The 17,565-nt window shown below is 38.9% G+C and overlaps 1 protein-coding gene across 1 annotated transcript in view; it reads left to right on the top strand.

Moving 5' to 3' along the window:
- The window catches only part of NME8 (NME/NM23 family member 8), a 52,372-nt gene that overhangs the window by 10,890 nt on the left and 23,917 nt on the right, over positions 1-17,565 (top strand). Inside the window, exons 7-12 of the mRNA XM_011944521.1 lie at positions 2,578-2,694; positions 3,826-3,892; positions 4,781-4,854; positions 5,950-6,042; positions 8,100-8,296; positions 17,220-17,395. Coding sequence (XP_011799911.1) covers positions 2,578-2,694; positions 3,826-3,892; positions 4,781-4,854; positions 5,950-6,042; positions 8,100-8,296; positions 17,220-17,395 — 724 coding nt within the window. The remainder of the gene's footprint in view (positions 1-2,577; positions 2,695-3,825; positions 3,893-4,780; positions 4,855-5,949; positions 6,043-8,099; positions 8,297-17,219; positions 17,396-17,565) is intronic.

The following is a 17,565-nucleotide window of genomic DNA, read 5'->3' as shown; positions in this document are numbered from 1 at the left end:
TTCCTTGGCTTACCTTAATTCTACCTTCTTCCTTTGGACACTCTCTCCACAGCCCAGAAGTGATAGCTCTTTATTTCAAAATGTGAAATAGAGTTGGTATTTCCCTTACTTCTTAGTTCTTCAATAACTTTCTTTTCTTTGCTATTACTAGAGGTCTGTTTCACATGGCTAAATCTCCTGTTCCCCTATCTCACTCTTGTCATTTGCTGACCTTCAAATCAGGTCTATTGATGACTGAAGTCTTTGGCATGTGGTTCAAAGTCTACTCTCAAGCCTGAGTCCTGCCATCACCTTGAGGACTTTAATATCCACATTGACAACCCACCCAATAACCTGGCCTTTCAATTCTTGACCTCTTGGCTGCTAATAAACTTTTCTTCCAATAAACTTCACCCAATCACTTCTGCAATCATGTCTCAGACTGCCCATTGCTCCACATCCATAATCCTTAATTTAAGAATAGAATTCTGTAATCACAAAAACACATCAAGCCCAATTTTCATTTTATTCAGATATTCCCTCAATGTCCCTTTGTACGGGTCAGCATTTTTAGCTGACAACAGATTCATTCCAGCTAGTCTCAGCAGAAGCTTTCCTCAAGAGATATTAGATAGTTCACAGAATTGTTGAAAGATACTTTTTAGTTGGAAAGGGTAACTAGAGTTTCAGATTTCATTTAAACCTTATTCAACTGGATCCTTCTCATTGGCTTTTGAATACGATTAAGTCTTTTCTATTTAAAAAATATATAATACTTCTTTCTGATAGCATATCCTTCTCTAGTCTTCACCATTTTCTTGTCTTCACCTCATAGCTAAATTGGTCAGAAGACTTTTCATATTTAATTTTACTTCTTTTCTTTCCATCCCATTAACTCCTTAATCCATTTGACCTGAGTTCTGATTATTCCACCAAAATAGCTGTTGCTAATGTATTCAAGTACCGGCCTGTGCTAAGTATAATGGATATTGTTAGGTAGTCATCATTTGTACCTCATAAATGGATTAAATATGGTGACCATGCTCTCCTTTTAAAAATATTTGCTTCTTTTGGCTTATGTGACTTGGTTTTCCTTTCACCTTCCTGGATGCCACTTCCCTCTGTCCCTTTGAGAAATTCACCCTTCTTTATTCCATGATTAAATATTGACTTTATCAGGCAATACACTCTCCTTAGAAAATTTTCTCTACACACAGTTTCAATCATCACCATATGTATATCAATAAATCACGTTTACATCTTCAACTGAATCCTATGCTTTCCACTCACCTTTCCAATTGGTGTCTTGGCATCTCCTATTGGCTTTCTCAAAAAGCATCTCACAGCAAACTCATTCAATACCAGATCTTCCTCCCCACAAAACACAGTTCTCTTCTATTGTCTCTGAATTTGGCATATAACATGATAATTTATAATTTATCCATTTTTCAAGTGAGAAACAGAAGAGTCACCTTGGTGACATCTCTTTACATCACATTCTATCCAAGTCATACCTTGGACCTGTCAATTTTACTGCCCAAGTTTCTGTCACACTCATCTACCTGTTTCCATCCTTTCCATCTCCACCACCATCATTTCTCCACCTCCACCTCTAGTGTCGCTCCTAACTTGTCTGCAAATATTTTCTTTTGCTCCCCCCAGCATTTTTTTTCCACACAGTAGGTGAAATAATTTTTACAAACAATTTTAAGAGTGGTCATGGCCTCTGCTTAAACATTCTGACTGCACTTAAGATGAAGACTGAATCTCTGGCCCACCACGCTGTGCACAGTGTGGCTTCCCCTGGGTGCTGGGTTTCAACTCACACCAGGCTCGCCCTCACTTCGTCACCTGGCCTCATCACTTGCCATCTTTCCTTCCAGCTTTAGAACCCTTATATCTGTTATTCCTTTTGCTCTTCCTTCTCCTTTTTGCCCAATTAGCTCTTATCCATCTTTCATATTTTAAACCAAGAATCACTTCCGGACATTGAGAAGTACCTTCCCTGATCTCTTTGACCAAAACCCATCCTTATAGGTGCTCCAAGGGCTTTGCACCACTCTTGGTGGCACCTATTAAGGTTGCTGTTTCACGTGTTTGTGTTTACTAGCGCTTTTTAAATTTTTTTAATCTAATTAGGTCAGGTACCAGATCTATTATTTTATAACATTATGCCTGGTACAGCACCAGTAAACAGATGCTTAGTAAACAGGTGTTGAAAGGTGAGTGTAAGGGGCATGGTGCCAGAAATAACTAGGGAGGATGTCACTGGGAGGCCTATCCAGAATTGTTCAACTTTAAAGCAAGGATGCCTCAGGAGAGACTGCATCAGGTGAGAGCTCCTGCAGGGGGATGATTTGCTGCAAGGTGCTGGAGGACATGCAAATTGGAGGTAGAACTCAAAGAGCTGAGTTTACCAACTCGAGAACATTCACATTATTAAGACCCTACTGTAAAATGGTTAATTACCATAGCTAAAAGAGGATTCATGAGGATGAGACTAGGGTAGAAGGGAGGGATGACTTAGTCTAGTTTAAGTGTTAATTCTTGATGTGTTCTGCAATGAAAGTTCCCCTCCTGTTTTCATTTCCCTTATAGAATGGCAAAATTATCGCAAAGATTCAGGGTGCAAATGCACCACTTGTTAATAAAAAAGTTATTAATTTGATCAATGAGGAGAGAAAAATTGCAGCAGGTGAAATGGCTCGACCTCAGGTAATACCTTGGATTAACAACAGTTTGAAGACAAGCTTATCATTTAGAGTGAAATAGAACAAAATGCACTACTGGTGCTAGGTACCTCTAAAGGCTTTGAGTACTTTATGTCTTTTAATTTTTAAAAAGTACGTTACCTTTTATTTGATGTTTTCCTAAATTATTTAACCTAATTTTGTAACTATCTAGGTGTGTAAATGGTGCAACCTTTCTGGGAAGCATTTTGGCAATGCATGTGTATATATATTTATATACATAAAAATGAAACCTTTCGGATAGTTCACAGAATCACAGAAGCATATTCGTGGCTTCCCTGTAAGTTAGGAACCCATGTCCTTCTGGTATTTTGCTCTTTAACAGGATATTGATTATTGGTTTAGAAAGATTTTGTTTAAGTTAAGGAAATATCCTTTTGTTCCAAATTTGCTGATAGTAATGGTCAAGAATTGATCTTCACACTCAAATGCTCTTTTGATCATTAACATGATAATCATATGTTTATGGTTTTCTTATTTATTAATTTCTGATTTGTTCTTATTTTATCTCCCATGCTCTTATTAAATTTTAAGGTTTGGCTGGGTGCGGTAGCTCACGCCTGTAATCCCAGCACTTTGGGAGGCCGAGGTGGGTGGATCACTTGAGGTCAGGAGATCGAGACCAGCCTGGCCAACATGGTGAAACTCCGTCTCTACTAAAAATACAAAAATTAGCCTAGCATGATGGCGGGTGCCTGTAATCCCAGCTATTTGGGAGACTGAGGCAGGAGAATTGCTTGAACTCAGGAGGCAGAGATTGCAGTGAGCCAAAATAGCACCACTGTACTCCAGCTTGGGCAACAGAACAAGACTCCTACTCAAAAAATAAATACATAAAAAATAAAAAAATTTAAAGTTTGCTACCCTTTTCATACTGCACATATGCATTATTCCTGCCCCTTCCATTTGAAAACATCTCTTATTTTATTTCAGTGGAAAGCTGGAGACAGTAATGTCAGATAAGTTCAGGAACTCTTCCACTTTACTTTCTATTTAGTAAATTATAAATATTTACTAGACACAAAATTTCTAAAAACCCACTCACTATCATTTTAAAACATAACTGTGTTCTTTGCATTGCATTTCTTTTTCATAGTATCCTGAAATTCCATTAGTAGACTCAGATTCAGAAGTTAGTGAGGAAACATCATATGAAAGTGATCGTAAGTAAATTTACTTCAGAGTAATCCAAGGGTTTTCTGTACGTGGGTGGTCATCAGAGCATCACTTGTTCCAGCTAAACACTGGTAACAAAATCCATGTTTATTAATGAGGAATTGTTCAGATAAATGATGATTTTGTGCCTTGCAAGACGCAGCTATTAAAAAGCACCCTCTTTTCCTCACTCGCCTTACCTTTGGTTCTGGGCCTGGAGCCTTTCAGAGGTTACCCAGGACAATAGATTCCTGTCTCCTGTTACTAATCTGGACAGCAGCTTCCTACTTCATCCTTTACAGTCTTCCAAAAAATGTGTGATGATAATTTCTTCCTTGATGACCCATACTCTTGGTTTACTTTGCAGTTAACAATTTCACGCCTTCACTAGATGAACTGCGTTGGGGTAGCGGGGTGTATGTCTTCATACTCTGGAGGGAGCAGAGGCAAACAGCCACAACCAAATGAGTTATCTTACACTAAAAGTTCATTATAAGAATGTCGGTACATTCATAGATGAATCCGTTGGTGATGTTTACTTGCATGATTCACAGTTAAAACTTCACTCACTGGTGGTACTGTGCTGGATGGATCCTGTGTGTGCTTCTTACACATGGGAATTGCATTCAAACCGCCAGGGCCTACCTACTCAATTTTTGTTTCCTCTTGATTAAAAACTCTTGTGAATGTTTCTCCTGCATGCAAATATAGGAACTGCCTTTTGATTCTAAGTAGGAACCCTCTGGTAGTTGAAATGCCATAATAAGATACACAGCTACCAATGGGCAACAATTCACTGATCGTTAGAAACTTACATTGCTAATTGCCAGATCCTTCATTATCCAGACTTTGTGCCAAGAAAATGAAATTCTGTCTTCTTCTAAATTTTTTTCTAGAGGACTTATTCAGTATTGCTATTATCAAACCGGATGCTGTGATTAGTGGAAAAGGTCTAGAAATTAAAAGAAAAGTAAGTAATATTTTCCAACTATGATTAAATTAATTGCAAAATAACAACCTCTTAATCGTCAGTTTGAAGATAAATTTACCATTTAGAGTGAAATATAGCAAAAATGCACTACTGGTGCTAGTTACCTCTGAAGGCTTTGAGTTCTTTATGTCTTTACAAGGCTCGATCTATTCATGCATCCTTCTGTGAATGATCCGACTCTACCAGCGTCCTATGTAAATTTTAAAAAAGTATAGTTCTTATACTAGATTGTATATTAGTCTGTTTTCATGCTGCTGATAAAGACATATCTGAGACTGGGCAATTTACAAAAGAAAGAGGTTTATTGGACTTATAGTTCCACATGGCTGGGGAGGCTTCACAATCATGACAGAAGGCAAGGAGGAGCAAGTCACAACTTACATGGATGGCAGCAGGCAAAGAGAAATTGTGCAAGAAATCTTCCATTTTTAAAGCCAGCAGATGTCATGAGACTCATTCACTATCATGAGAATAGTGCAGGAAAGACCCGTCCCCGTAGTTCAGTCACCTCCCACTGGATTCCTCCTACAACACATGGGAATTGTGGGAGTTTAAAATTCAAGATGAGGTTTCGGTGGGGACAGAGCCAAACCATATCATTCTGCTCCTGGCCCCTCCCAAATGTCATGTCCTCACATTTCAAAAACCATTCATGGTTTCTCAATAGTCCCCCGAAGTCTTAACTCATTTCAGCATTAACTCAAAAGTTCACAGTTCAACATCTCATCTGAGACAAGGCAAGTCCCTTCTGCCTATGAGCCAGTTAAATCAAAAGCAAGTTAGTTACTTCCTAGATACAATAGGTGCAGGTATTGGGTAAATATAGCCATTCCAAGTGGGAGAAATTGGCCAAAATGAAGGGGCTATGGGCCCCGTGCAAGTCTGAAATCCAGCAGGGCAGTCAAATCTTAGTTTGTATATTTTTGAGCCACTTCAAACCAAGTGTCCTATAGATTTTGTGAGGTTCTTATAGAAAATGCATTGAAAGCTGGTGGTTTGTTAAGCCCAGAAAACAAACTTAACTTGTTTTACATGTGATCCCACGACACCTGGATTTGACCTCTTTAACTGAAGATTACCACAGCAGGATTTATCATAGAAGCAGAGCATAAGACAGTGCTCACTGAAGAACAAGTTGTCAACTTCTATAGTCAAATAGCAGACCAGGTATGAAAGTCAAAAAGAAAAAATCCTCTACATGTTTAAATACAGTGACCTCTATAAGCTTTAAATCTTTATTACAGAAAAGCAAATTGGCAAGTCTGAACAACTAAAATAACTTCTGGTGTCCCTGTTTGTGTCCATATCATGGAGATGCCAATGATAGCGGCTCTGAAAAAATCTTCGGTAGAAATAGTGGCTGCCAAGCAAAACTGGATGGTCTGATTGTGTTTTGTTGACATGAAGACCTCTTTGTGTCATGTCTTTCAAAGGCCCCTGCATCAGTCCTCTGGAAGTGAATATCCAGTCCTTTCCTATTGATTTTTATTCTGGGTTGAAGGCTCTGACATCAGCTTCACAAGAATGCTTTAATCTTTTCTTTACCTAAGGGCATTTCCCTCAGGCTGTCCCTACCCCAACTGCCCCACTCCTGCCACCTCCCTGCCCCATCAACACTTTTTTGTCTGGGGATATAATATAATAAAGGCAGTGCTGTGTATTAGAAAGTGTACTGGCTTGGGAGTCAGGAGACCTCACTTCTAGAAATGCACTGTCCAATATGGTAGCTACTAGATACATGTGATCATTTGAATTTAAATTCATTAAGGTTAAATTACATTAAAAATGTGAAGTCTCAGTTGCATTAGCCACATTTTAAGTGTTCAAATCCACATGTGGCTACTGTGTTGGAAAGGGCAGAGAGCATGTCATCACAGACCGTTCTACTAGACAATACTTTGTGGAACTGACTGCACCACTCATGCCATCTCTGTTGGCCCCAGCTTCCACATGTGTAGAAAGAAAGGGTTACGCCAACTGCATTGACATTAACTGTAAACTTCTGAGAAAATCCAATTCCTGGGCCCCACCTCAGACATACTAAATCAAAAACTCTAGGATTGGGCTCCAGAAATATGTGTCTTAACAAACCCCCTAGATAACTTGGAAACATCCTAAAATTTGGGAATGTTGTTAGGTTATCTTTAAGATCAATTCCAACTAGCTTTGAACGTCTACCACTTAAAAATGTAGGAGACTAGTAGCTGGGAAGGAATAGGGAAAGATTTGTTAAAGATGTGAACCAAAAGTATCTGAGACGGGTTGCAATCAATTTAGAAAGTTTATTTTGCCAAAGTTAAGAACACACCCATGACACAGCCTCAGGAGGCCTTGATGACATGTTCCCAAGGAGGTCCGGGCACAGCTTGATTTTATACATTTTAGGGAGACAAGAGACATCAATCAGTGTGTGTAATATGTACATTGGTTCTTCCGGAGAGGTGGGGCAACTTGAAGCAGAGTTGTGGGGTGGGATGCTTCCAGGTTATAGGTAGGTAAGAGACAAACGATTGCATTCTTCTGAGTCTCTGAAGAGCCTTTCACTGAATACATGATTTACATGTGAGAGGCCATAGAGGAATAGTCACTTATGCCTTAATCTCGCTTAGTGAATCTGCATTTTTACATAAACAACTGAGCAGAGGAAGCCATCAGATGTGCATTTGTCTCAGGTGAGCAGAGGGATGACTTTTGGCTCTGTCTGTCCTCTGTCCTCCACCTGTGAAGATAAGCTATCAATTATCAATTTACATTGCCAGGGTGAACTCCAACAGAACTGTTTTAGGGTAAAGATCTTGAGGCCCACAAGGAATTTCCTTGTGGACAAATTATGAGGGAGGTATGTAGCTTTTTTTTTTTTTTTAATCTTTGTAGCGATCTTATTTCCCAGCTTGACTTTTCCCTTTCGCTTAGTGATTTGGGGGTCCAAGAGATTTATTTTTCGAAGGATACAAAATTACCCTGCTCTGGTTATTATACATTTTCTTTATTGAAACATCACTATGTCCCCCATGAATATATACAATTATTTTTCAATAAAAAACAAACCAAAAAAAAAACCCCAAACATAAAAATGTATTGTTAACAGGAGATTTATAAGAGTAACATTCCCTTGCCCAGGGACCTTGGAGGGGGAAGATTTCATTTGACTTGGGTAGTGACCACCATTTTAGTCCATCCATTTCAGGAGCCTGAAGGAAACAGTTTATCATTTTATTTTGTAGCCTGACTTCGAAGAGTTTGTCTCTTTTATGACAAGTGGCTTAAGTTATATTCTAGTTGTATCTCAAGGAAGTAAACACAATACTCCCCCTGAAGAAACTGAACCACAGCCTGACATGGAACCTAACAAACCATCTGAGGATCAATGTGAGGTTGAAGCTGAGGTTACACCTGGAATGATGAAGAAGAAACGAGACAGGTATAGCTCAAGACCAGGAATTGTGTCACTTGCAATGTGTTATTGGGTAATGAAGCGTCATGTAGGCACCTCAATACCTAAGGGCAAATGTTTTTATGTTAAAAGCATAAGCATTTCTTCCAGTCAACCTGACATACTGTATATTCAGAAGAGCTGTGTGCCGGGTGAAGTGTCAGATACCTGGCATCGGAAAAAGTAGTTGGCTTGTGGGTTGTAGGGTAGTAAGAATTTAGAGATGACGGTGTAGGTTTGAAAGGAAAGTTTTGTTAGATAGAAAGAGGACTGCAGAAGAGTGCAGCGGGGCTCCTCAGTAAGAGAGGACTGAGCTCGCCATGGTGGATTTTTCTTTAGGGATATTTATAGACCTTAAAGCTGGAGCTTAAGGGTAATTTGGACCTTATCAGCCACGCAGGTCTGACAAATAATTGCACTTATAGACATGTTTATGCCTTGATGTCAGCAAGGGTTGCACATTGAGTTTGAACATACATGCATTCCGGAGATGTATAGAAATTCTAGTTACTTATAATTTTTTTTTAAGCCTGGTACCAGATGCTGGCTTTAAATAATAGGGAAGTCTAGTTACTTCTAAATTCCTCAGATAAGGAGTTTTGCCTCTGGATAGTCAGCTTGGTAGCCCTCAGGTGATCTTTGCTCCCCTCACTGTGACTGCCCTGAAAGTTTATGTCAAGACCACTAGAAAGGGAGGCCTTTTTCCTGTTCATCATCCTAAAGCTGGGCACACCAGTCTGGCCACAAGGGCTGGGGCTTGAAGGGTGTATTGGAACCATGTATAATCCTTCCCAACTCAGTCTCCTCTCCCATCTCCCCACCTTCCCCTTCCAGTTTCCTGGTGCCCTAAAAACTTGAAACATGAACTTTTACTTTAGATGGTTTGTGGTTACAAATTACTGAGAACAAAATGGTTGTATATTTTTTGCTGATGGATTTTAAAATCTTAGCAAATGGATGTAAGTAATTTGTAGAGCGTTGGTTTTATGTGCTGCTGTTTGTGTCTGTTATTCCTCTGAAGACTCAGAAAATGGAGAGTGTAACACAGCAGTTGTCAGGCTGCACCGGAAAGAAAGTCAGGTGAGCAAGAACATACTTAGAGTATCTGAGCCTTGAGGCTTTCTGGGATGTGTCTTCCTGTGCTTGGCAGTCCATCTCCACTGCATTTTCTGGTGGAGAATCTCCAGAATATTCCTTGTTATTCCTTCCTGTCTTATTAATGAATTGTAGTGGCTTTTCTTGGGTGCCTACCTCTGTTGGCTCCTAGTGATGTCATATTTTTAGGAAGTGGGAGATCCTAATATCATTAGTTCCAAGTTGTATGCAGGATAAAGGAACTCATAAGGTAAATCCTGTTGTCAAGGAGCTTTGTAAACAGTAGCAGTTACTTTCAGGGTTTTAAGGGAAAATAATAATGAGTGGGCTGAGGGAAGGTTTGTTGGGTAGGGTGTGTCAAGTTTAAAAAGATACCAGATTTTATCCTAGAATTTTTGAGCCATTCGAAAAACAAAAAGCACTCTCTGAAGCACTCATCAATGTAATGAATAAAGTCATCATTCCATGGGGCTATTGTTTAGGTAGCAAACCTCCTTTACATCCAACTTTGAGAAGCTCCACTTGTTCAATACTCACATGACACCATGAACAATTTCGGCATGTTAATTGGCATGTCAGAAGGAAGTGCCAGCAGCTCTCCCTCCAGAACAAGAGCAAGCACTGTAGGGGCCAAGGTCGGAGTGAAATGAAATGTGTACATCTTGCTCTGGCACAGTCTGCAGTATTTCCTTTCTAAACTTAGAGTCCCCATGTGCCTTTGGCCCATGTTTATCCCAAGCTGGCCACAGCAGACAGCATGGGACAGTGTGGAGCATGCTTGTTTGGTGTGCTGGGGCTCAGAAACTGATACCCAAAATATGGCGCTTTGACCTGCTGAACTGAAAAAGCCTCACAATCTCTCTGACTTGCCCCAGCACTCCCGGCCAGCTGTCTCTCTCAAAGCACAGGATGAAGCTGAAGTTCTTTTATCTGCCTAAAATCCACACATCTGACAAGGACAACAATTGTTTTTCTTCCCCTCCCTATAAGACCAAGAATGTAACCACATCTGAACGGAGATAGTATACAAGTTAATTTCCGTGCGTTGGTCCATTCATTCTCCCTAGTCATCCTTTATTTCCCCTCAGCAGAATTCTCTCCACTCCCATGGCCTGTTTTGCCAGATGGTCTATAATGGGTATTCAGTCTTTTGGCTTCTCTGGGCCACACTGGAAGAAGAAGAATTGTCTTGGGCCACACATAAAATACACTAACACTAACCATAGCTGATGACCTTAAAAAAAAAAAAAACTTGCAAAAAAAAAATCACAATGTTTTAAAAAGTTTACCAATTTGATCCAGGTGCAGTAGCTCATGCCTGTAATCTTAGCACTTTGAGAGGCTGAGGCGAGCAGATCACAAGGTCAGGAGATTGAGACCAGTCTGACCAACATGGTGAAACCCCATCGCTACTAAAAATACAAAAATTAGCCAGGCGTGGTGGTGCATGCCTGTAGTCCCAGCTACTCAGGAGGCTGAGGCAGGAGAATCGCTTGAACCCGGGAGGTGGAGGTTGAAGTGAGCCGAGATCGTACCATTGCATTCCAGCCTGGTCAACAGAGTGAGACTCCATCTGAAAAAAAAAGAAAAAAAAATTTACCAATTTGTGTTGGGCCACATTCAAAGCCTTCTTGGGCCTCATGCAGCCAGTGGGCTGCAGGTTGGACAAGCTTGGTTTATAAGCTTCTGAACTGCGTTGAGGGGTGGGTACTCACTCTGTGGTTCTCCCTGTGTACATGTTAATCAAATTTGTCTGCTTTTTCTCCAACTAATCTACTTTTTGTTGTTGATGCCTGTTGGTTTTTCAGCGAAACTTGAGAGGACAGAGGGGAAGCTTTCCCCTGGCCCTTATAGTGCTTGTTCTTGTTTTCACAGCTCTTGTTTTGGAGGGAGGGCCTGAAAGGCACTGTCACTTCCATGTGACATCTTTCAAGTATGTCCAGAATCTAAAGGAATAAGGACAAAAACTCTCATGAGTATTTTATTCAGTTGTTCACTTTCACTCTTTATTGCCCCCTCTCCCCTGTCTCCCAGCCTGCTCAATCTTCTCTCTGGGTGGTGGGGATGGAGAGGGTGAGACAGGAGAGAAGTTAAAAGCAGGGCAATTGAACTGGGAGTGATTGGTGACCACTCCCATGAACATGACCCCTCTGGGTACACAGCAGCAGAGCCCCAGGGCTTTGTTGGCTGGTTATTCCTATGGAGACAAACACTTCACAGCTTATGAATTCACATGGTGTGGGGAAACTCTCTCCATGCCATTGATGGTCTGTGTGCTCCAGTGGCTGCAGAAGGATGGGGAAGAGCCAGGGAAACAGGGCAGAGGCACCCTCGTTTGTCGTTCACATTCCAGCTTCCTTCATGATGGCTTTTTGTTACATTATTTACATGTCTGTCTCTTTAATCAGCCTGTTTTAAGAAATCAAAGGATAGTGTCATTTATCTTTGCTTTCCAGTCTTTCTACGGATCAGGAAGTTATGGTTCCATTAGCTACATTGCTCAGAGTCACACAGGTAGTAACTGGCACAGTCTTCTCATTTATTCACTTATTCTGTTATGTGTTGATTCATTCATCTAGTATTTATTGAAGTCCTACTATATGCCAAATCCTAGAGATACGAAGATGGGGAAGAATTAGATGATGACTGCTGAGGTCACTTTCAGTTTTAAGTCTTTATGACAGAGTGAAGGTGACATTTCCAACCACCTCTACTATATTGTATTCCTCTGTCCATAGAAAATACCTATTCTCTTCTCAGTAGCCTCTCTATTTGTCCCTATAACTGTAATAGCTACAGGGAACTTAATTTTTTTCTTTTATGGTGTTCTCATTTAAATTAAACATAGTAGATACAATTCCTAAAATAATCCCTAAAGGTGTTTCTGGGATCAGGGCAGTCTGAATTCTATACCCTGACTCTACTCCCATCTGCAAAGCTTTCTTTCCTCTCCAGAGTCAAAGGGAAGCTGAATTGATAAGGAGCTGGCTGTCAGTGAGTTCTGGAGCTCTGTTCAGGTCCCCAGGGCAGGAGAAGGTGAGGGTGGTGTGGTGTTTTCTCCACTGTGAGTTTGAGGAGCTCCTGAGCTCCCCAGAAAACAAGGACCTGCAGACAACCACAGACCTTGAGAATAACAGACTTGTGGACTTCACTGAGACTTCTAACTCTTAAAGGGCCAGGATGGAACTGAGTAGAATTATCGAATTCCTTGTCCTAGCTAGCTCTCTGGGGACCTTTCCAGATTGGCCCTGCAGAAGAGTAACAAACCACTGTCTTCTACAATGCAAGCTTGTAGCCTAGAGGTCATCTTGCCTTCCAATGACAGGGTTTCCAACACTTATATCAAAAATCAGACCTGAGCCCCAGTGAGCCAGCAAGGAAAAATGACTACCTGCCTAAGGGAGATTGGCAGCCAGAGAAAGGAAGGCCTATACAAAAATCACAACACAAGTCTAGTGAAAAAGATCTACTTAGAGACAGAAAAATCCTTAAATAAAATAGCAATAAAAATAAGGCTTGAGATTCAGTTGCTAGGTATACATTTAAACAGCCTTTCAAATTTGACTTATACAAATTATGATTTGAATCTTAAGTCCAGAGGAGAATTAGTGGGTATGATCATTGTTTGAGACTCAAATCAATGACATGGAAAGTCATATGCAAGAAATAGCTCAAAGTACACACAAAAAATTAGACAGATATTATGAGAGCAGAAGTCCGCAATCTGGATGATATACTGAGGGGACCAATGTGCTGATGAGAAACTCCACGCAGAGAACAGATGGACAAACTGTAATTCAACAAATAATGGGGGAAATTTTTTCCCAGAATAAACGCGTTTGTCTGCCAATTGCAAGGGCTTACAATAGTCCACCCTCAGCTGATGCCGCTCCACCCCCACCCCACACACAAATACAGGAACATCCTGGGAAGAAACACTGCACACTGTTTCCAGACAGACAGAATAAGCAATTGTATACTTCATATGTTTGAAACCCAGAGCACATCATCTTCCTAACATCCTCTTCCTCTGTATGACGAAATTATTTTTAAGTACTAGTTACTGAATGAGGCAAACAATTATGCTAGAATAAAAACACAGACAGTGAAAATAGTCTTTTATGGGCCAGATGCTGTGGCTCATGCCTGTAATCCCAGCATTTGAGTTCAGGAGCTCGAGACCAGCCTGGCCAACATGGTGAAACCCCGTCTCTACTAAAACTACAAAAATTGGCCAGGCCTGGTGACCCATGCCTATAGTCCCAGCTACTTTGGAGGCTGAGGCAGGAGAACTGCTTGAGCCCAGGAGGCGGAGATTGCAGTGAGCCAAAATTGTGCCGCTGCACTCCAGCCTAGGTGACTGAGTGAGACTTTGTCTCAAAAAAAAGAAAAAGGAAAGAAAAGAGTCTTTATGGACTTCTGAATAAATAAATATATGAGTATATATGTCCCAAAGGAAGAGATTATTTGTTTAATTAATATTTTTATCAATAAAATACATGTATGCCTATATATATTAATCTGTCACAGAAATGAAGTACAGATTTTGCTTTTTGAAAGTCTTAATTTTTGAGGATTTGTCCATGATGTTCTGAAAATTGATCTCCACTCTATGTTTAATAGAAACAGACAGGTGAAATTCCCATTTTACAGTACATTGCATAAATTGCAATACTGCCAATAGCTTTGTTGTTTTGGGATTGCTTCTATGTAGAGCACCATGTACAGTACACTACTTACGAAAGGATAAGTAATGAATATGTGCGAACTCGAAGAGTACAAAGGAGCATTATCATTAATGTTTAGGAGTGCTGGTACCTGGTGCTGATAAAAAGCAACCAGACTTTTAATTGGTTTTATTACTGGTTTAAAATTGCACTTGCACTTTAGGTGGATCTCTTCCACCAACTGCTTACTTGGCAGCAATTGAGAATAAGTTACTTACAAGGGAAAAATACCTGACTGCCATAAGGCTCATTTTAGGGCTACTGGAAGAAAAAGACTGCAACCCCTGCATTCTTACAAAGCTAAGATATTTACCTGGTAGAGCAAATGAAGATCTTCAAGGACATACTTAGCAATATATCACCTATACACTCCTGTGGAAAATATGTGAGGATATACTTAACCAAATCAAAAATACGGGAGAAAAAAAAGGAAAACAATTCTTATCAGCGAAACTTGGAATCTCTGAACACACACACAGACACATACAGTCCATAATTCTGGGTTTTATAATATAACAGCTGATGAAGGACTCTAGAAATAGAAGAAAATTCTAGATTCTAAATTATCTCAACAAAACCTAGAAGTTTCTGGGTATATGTGGCAAAATGGTTCAAAGATCAAGAAGGTAGTATTCTGATAGTTGTATTTTGAGGTTCTTATTTGCAGAAAGGGCATAACTGGAGTATTAAAATTGGGAGGTAATGTGTCAGAATGCAAGAAATATTTGGGACATATGCATCTGACAACAGGGGCCAGAAAAAGACAGTAAACATTAGTGCAGTGGATAAGTATAGTAGAACTTCCACATTAACAAGGGAAAAACATGGAATGAATAGCAGCTTGCTCAGACCAGTAAAATAGGGGAAAAAAGAAGAAATCTCAATTTAAAATAAATAATCTAGATAAAGTAAGATGAAAAAAATAAAGTCAAGAATATGGCTATTAGGCTAACTATGGAAAGGTTAGTTTTCCCATCACATATAGAGATTACTAGGTAAAGGTTAAAAAAATAAACTAAATTATAAACCATCATACTAGTGATGGGCACAAGAATCATCATTGAGTTTAAAAATATTGTGTGAAAAATATATACACAATTTCATATAATGTCCTCAGAGATGACTTATTAATTATCAGGGGATAATTGCAGCTTTTCAGTAGAGGCAACAGGGGGATATCAACTAATTAATATCACCAATAATGGGGAAAACTGACATCATACACCTCCTATGTGATGGAGCAAGTAATGGACCAAGAAGGACACAGGCTCACAAAGGTAGTTTTCCTACCAAAGATTCATAACCGGAATGTAATAGGAAATACTGGGCCATCCAATAATTTGAAACCATCCAAAATGAAGGGAAGTCTACAAACAACTGGCCTGGACTCTTCAACATATCAATATCATCAAAGACAAAAGAGGTGGAGTCACTGTTGGAGATAAAAGCAAACTAAGGAGACGGGACAACTACTTGCAATATATAATCATGGATTAATATAAAAAATTACTATAGATAAGATGGTATTAGAAAATTGGTGAAAAATGAATATAGACTATTTATGAGGTAATAGTTTTATAGCAATGTAATATTTCCTGAAGTATTTAGAGATGAATTGTTAAAATATCTGCAGCTTACTCTCAAATGGATCTGCCAAGACACATATACACACACCCACACAGCCCCCCATACCCTCAACACACATTGGGGGCTGAAAGCAGGAGATGGAGAGAACAAATACGGGACAGTGTTAACAGTTGGTGAACCTAGATGAAGGGTATAAATGGGAGTTCTTTGTCCTAGTCTTGCAACTTTTCTCTTAATTTAATGTTTTTCAAAATAAAAAATTTAAACAACTTTACTCATCTATATTCTGTTTAGAAAAAAAAAGATGAAAATAAAGGGATGGCCAAAAAATAGCCAGGAAAAATAAGGTATTAACATCGATCATTAAAATTGCTAAATTTGATAAAGACATGATGTAGAAGGCAACATTTATGACAATATAGCAACCAAAAAAAGAAAAAATTGTGCCCCCACCAACATAACGTTTAAGTACATATGGAGGGAACTACTGGAAAAATAAAGAGAACTGGAAAAAATATCTGCTAGCAGACGAGAATAAGTAAGGATGTAGAGGAATTAAAAATACATAACCCATAAATAATATATACTAAATTGGCCGGGCACGGTGGCTCACTCCTGTAATCCCAGCACTTTGGGAGGCCGATACGGGCTGATCACAAGGTCAGGATATCGAGACCTTCCTGGGCAACATGGTGAAATTCCATCTCTACGAAAATACAAAAAAAAAAAATGTTAGCTGGGCTGGTGGTGCGTGCCTGTAGTCCCAGCTACTCAGGAAGCTGAGGCACGGGAATCGCTTGAACTTGGGAGGCAGAGGTAGCAGTGAGCTGAGATTGCACCACTGCACTACAGTCTGGTGACAGAGTGAGATTCCGTCTCAAAAAAAACAAAAAACAAAAACCATATATATATGTGTGTGTGTGTATATATGTCTATATAGATAAATAATCTATAATATATGAAACATATATACAACCTTACACATTATAATTTTTTCTTTTATACAAAGAATACCTCAACACATTTTTAATCAAAATTTTACCACACATATTTTTCTGATTATAATCCAATAAAATTGGAAATAAACATTAAAAAGTAACTGACAACGTTCATTTGAAAATATGAAATGCACTTTTAGATAACCTTTAGTTCAAAGACAAGATTAAAAAGAAAATTAAAAACTATCTGGAAAGTTCTACATAGGGAAAAGAAAAATTTTTCCTTAAAAACACAAAATTTTATTTTGATCTTTGTTTATTCTCTCATAAAGTCAAACATAGATGATATCATGTAAGTAATTTTTATAGTGGGCTCAATAAAAAGTTGAATTAAGTATCATATTCTTGGATATAATAGGGAGATGCAATTTATCTTTATATGGAATTTAATTTTGTTTTATTAAACTTCTAGTAATTTATGAACATATTATCAGTTTTAATTTGTTGGCATGGTTATAAACTTCAGTTTACAATAATCTTAAATTGTATTTTGGATTTTGACAGTTTGCAAGAATATCTGGAAAGACAGCATGTAGCTCAGTTTTGTGACATTGAAGAGAATGCAACTAATGTTTCTAAGTTCCTGGATACTTTCTTCCCTGATTTAAAAAAAAAAAAAAGCATGAAATTAGAAAAGACATTGGCATTACTTCGACCAAATCTCTTTCATGAAAGGAAAGGTAGGGAATCAAGTATAAATTGTTTAAGCATTTTATAGATGAGATTTGAATAAACCCTAGTATAATTACATTTAAAGACATTGTTTTAAAATTTAACATTGAAGAAAAAGCACCTTAAGAAATTAATGTATTAACTTACTAATATCTTAATAATAGTGAATAAAACATAT

Source organism: Colobus angolensis, unplaced genomic scaffold, assembly GCF_000951035.1.
Source record: "Colobus angolensis palliatus isolate OR3802 unplaced genomic scaffold, Cang.pa_1.0 Scaffold232, whole genome shotgun sequence".
NCBI lineage: Eukaryota > Metazoa > Chordata > Mammalia > Primates > Cercopithecidae > Colobus > Colobus angolensis.
The sequence above is the reverse complement of the archived record's forward strand: the minus strand, read 5'-3'. Positions and strand labels throughout refer to the sequence as shown.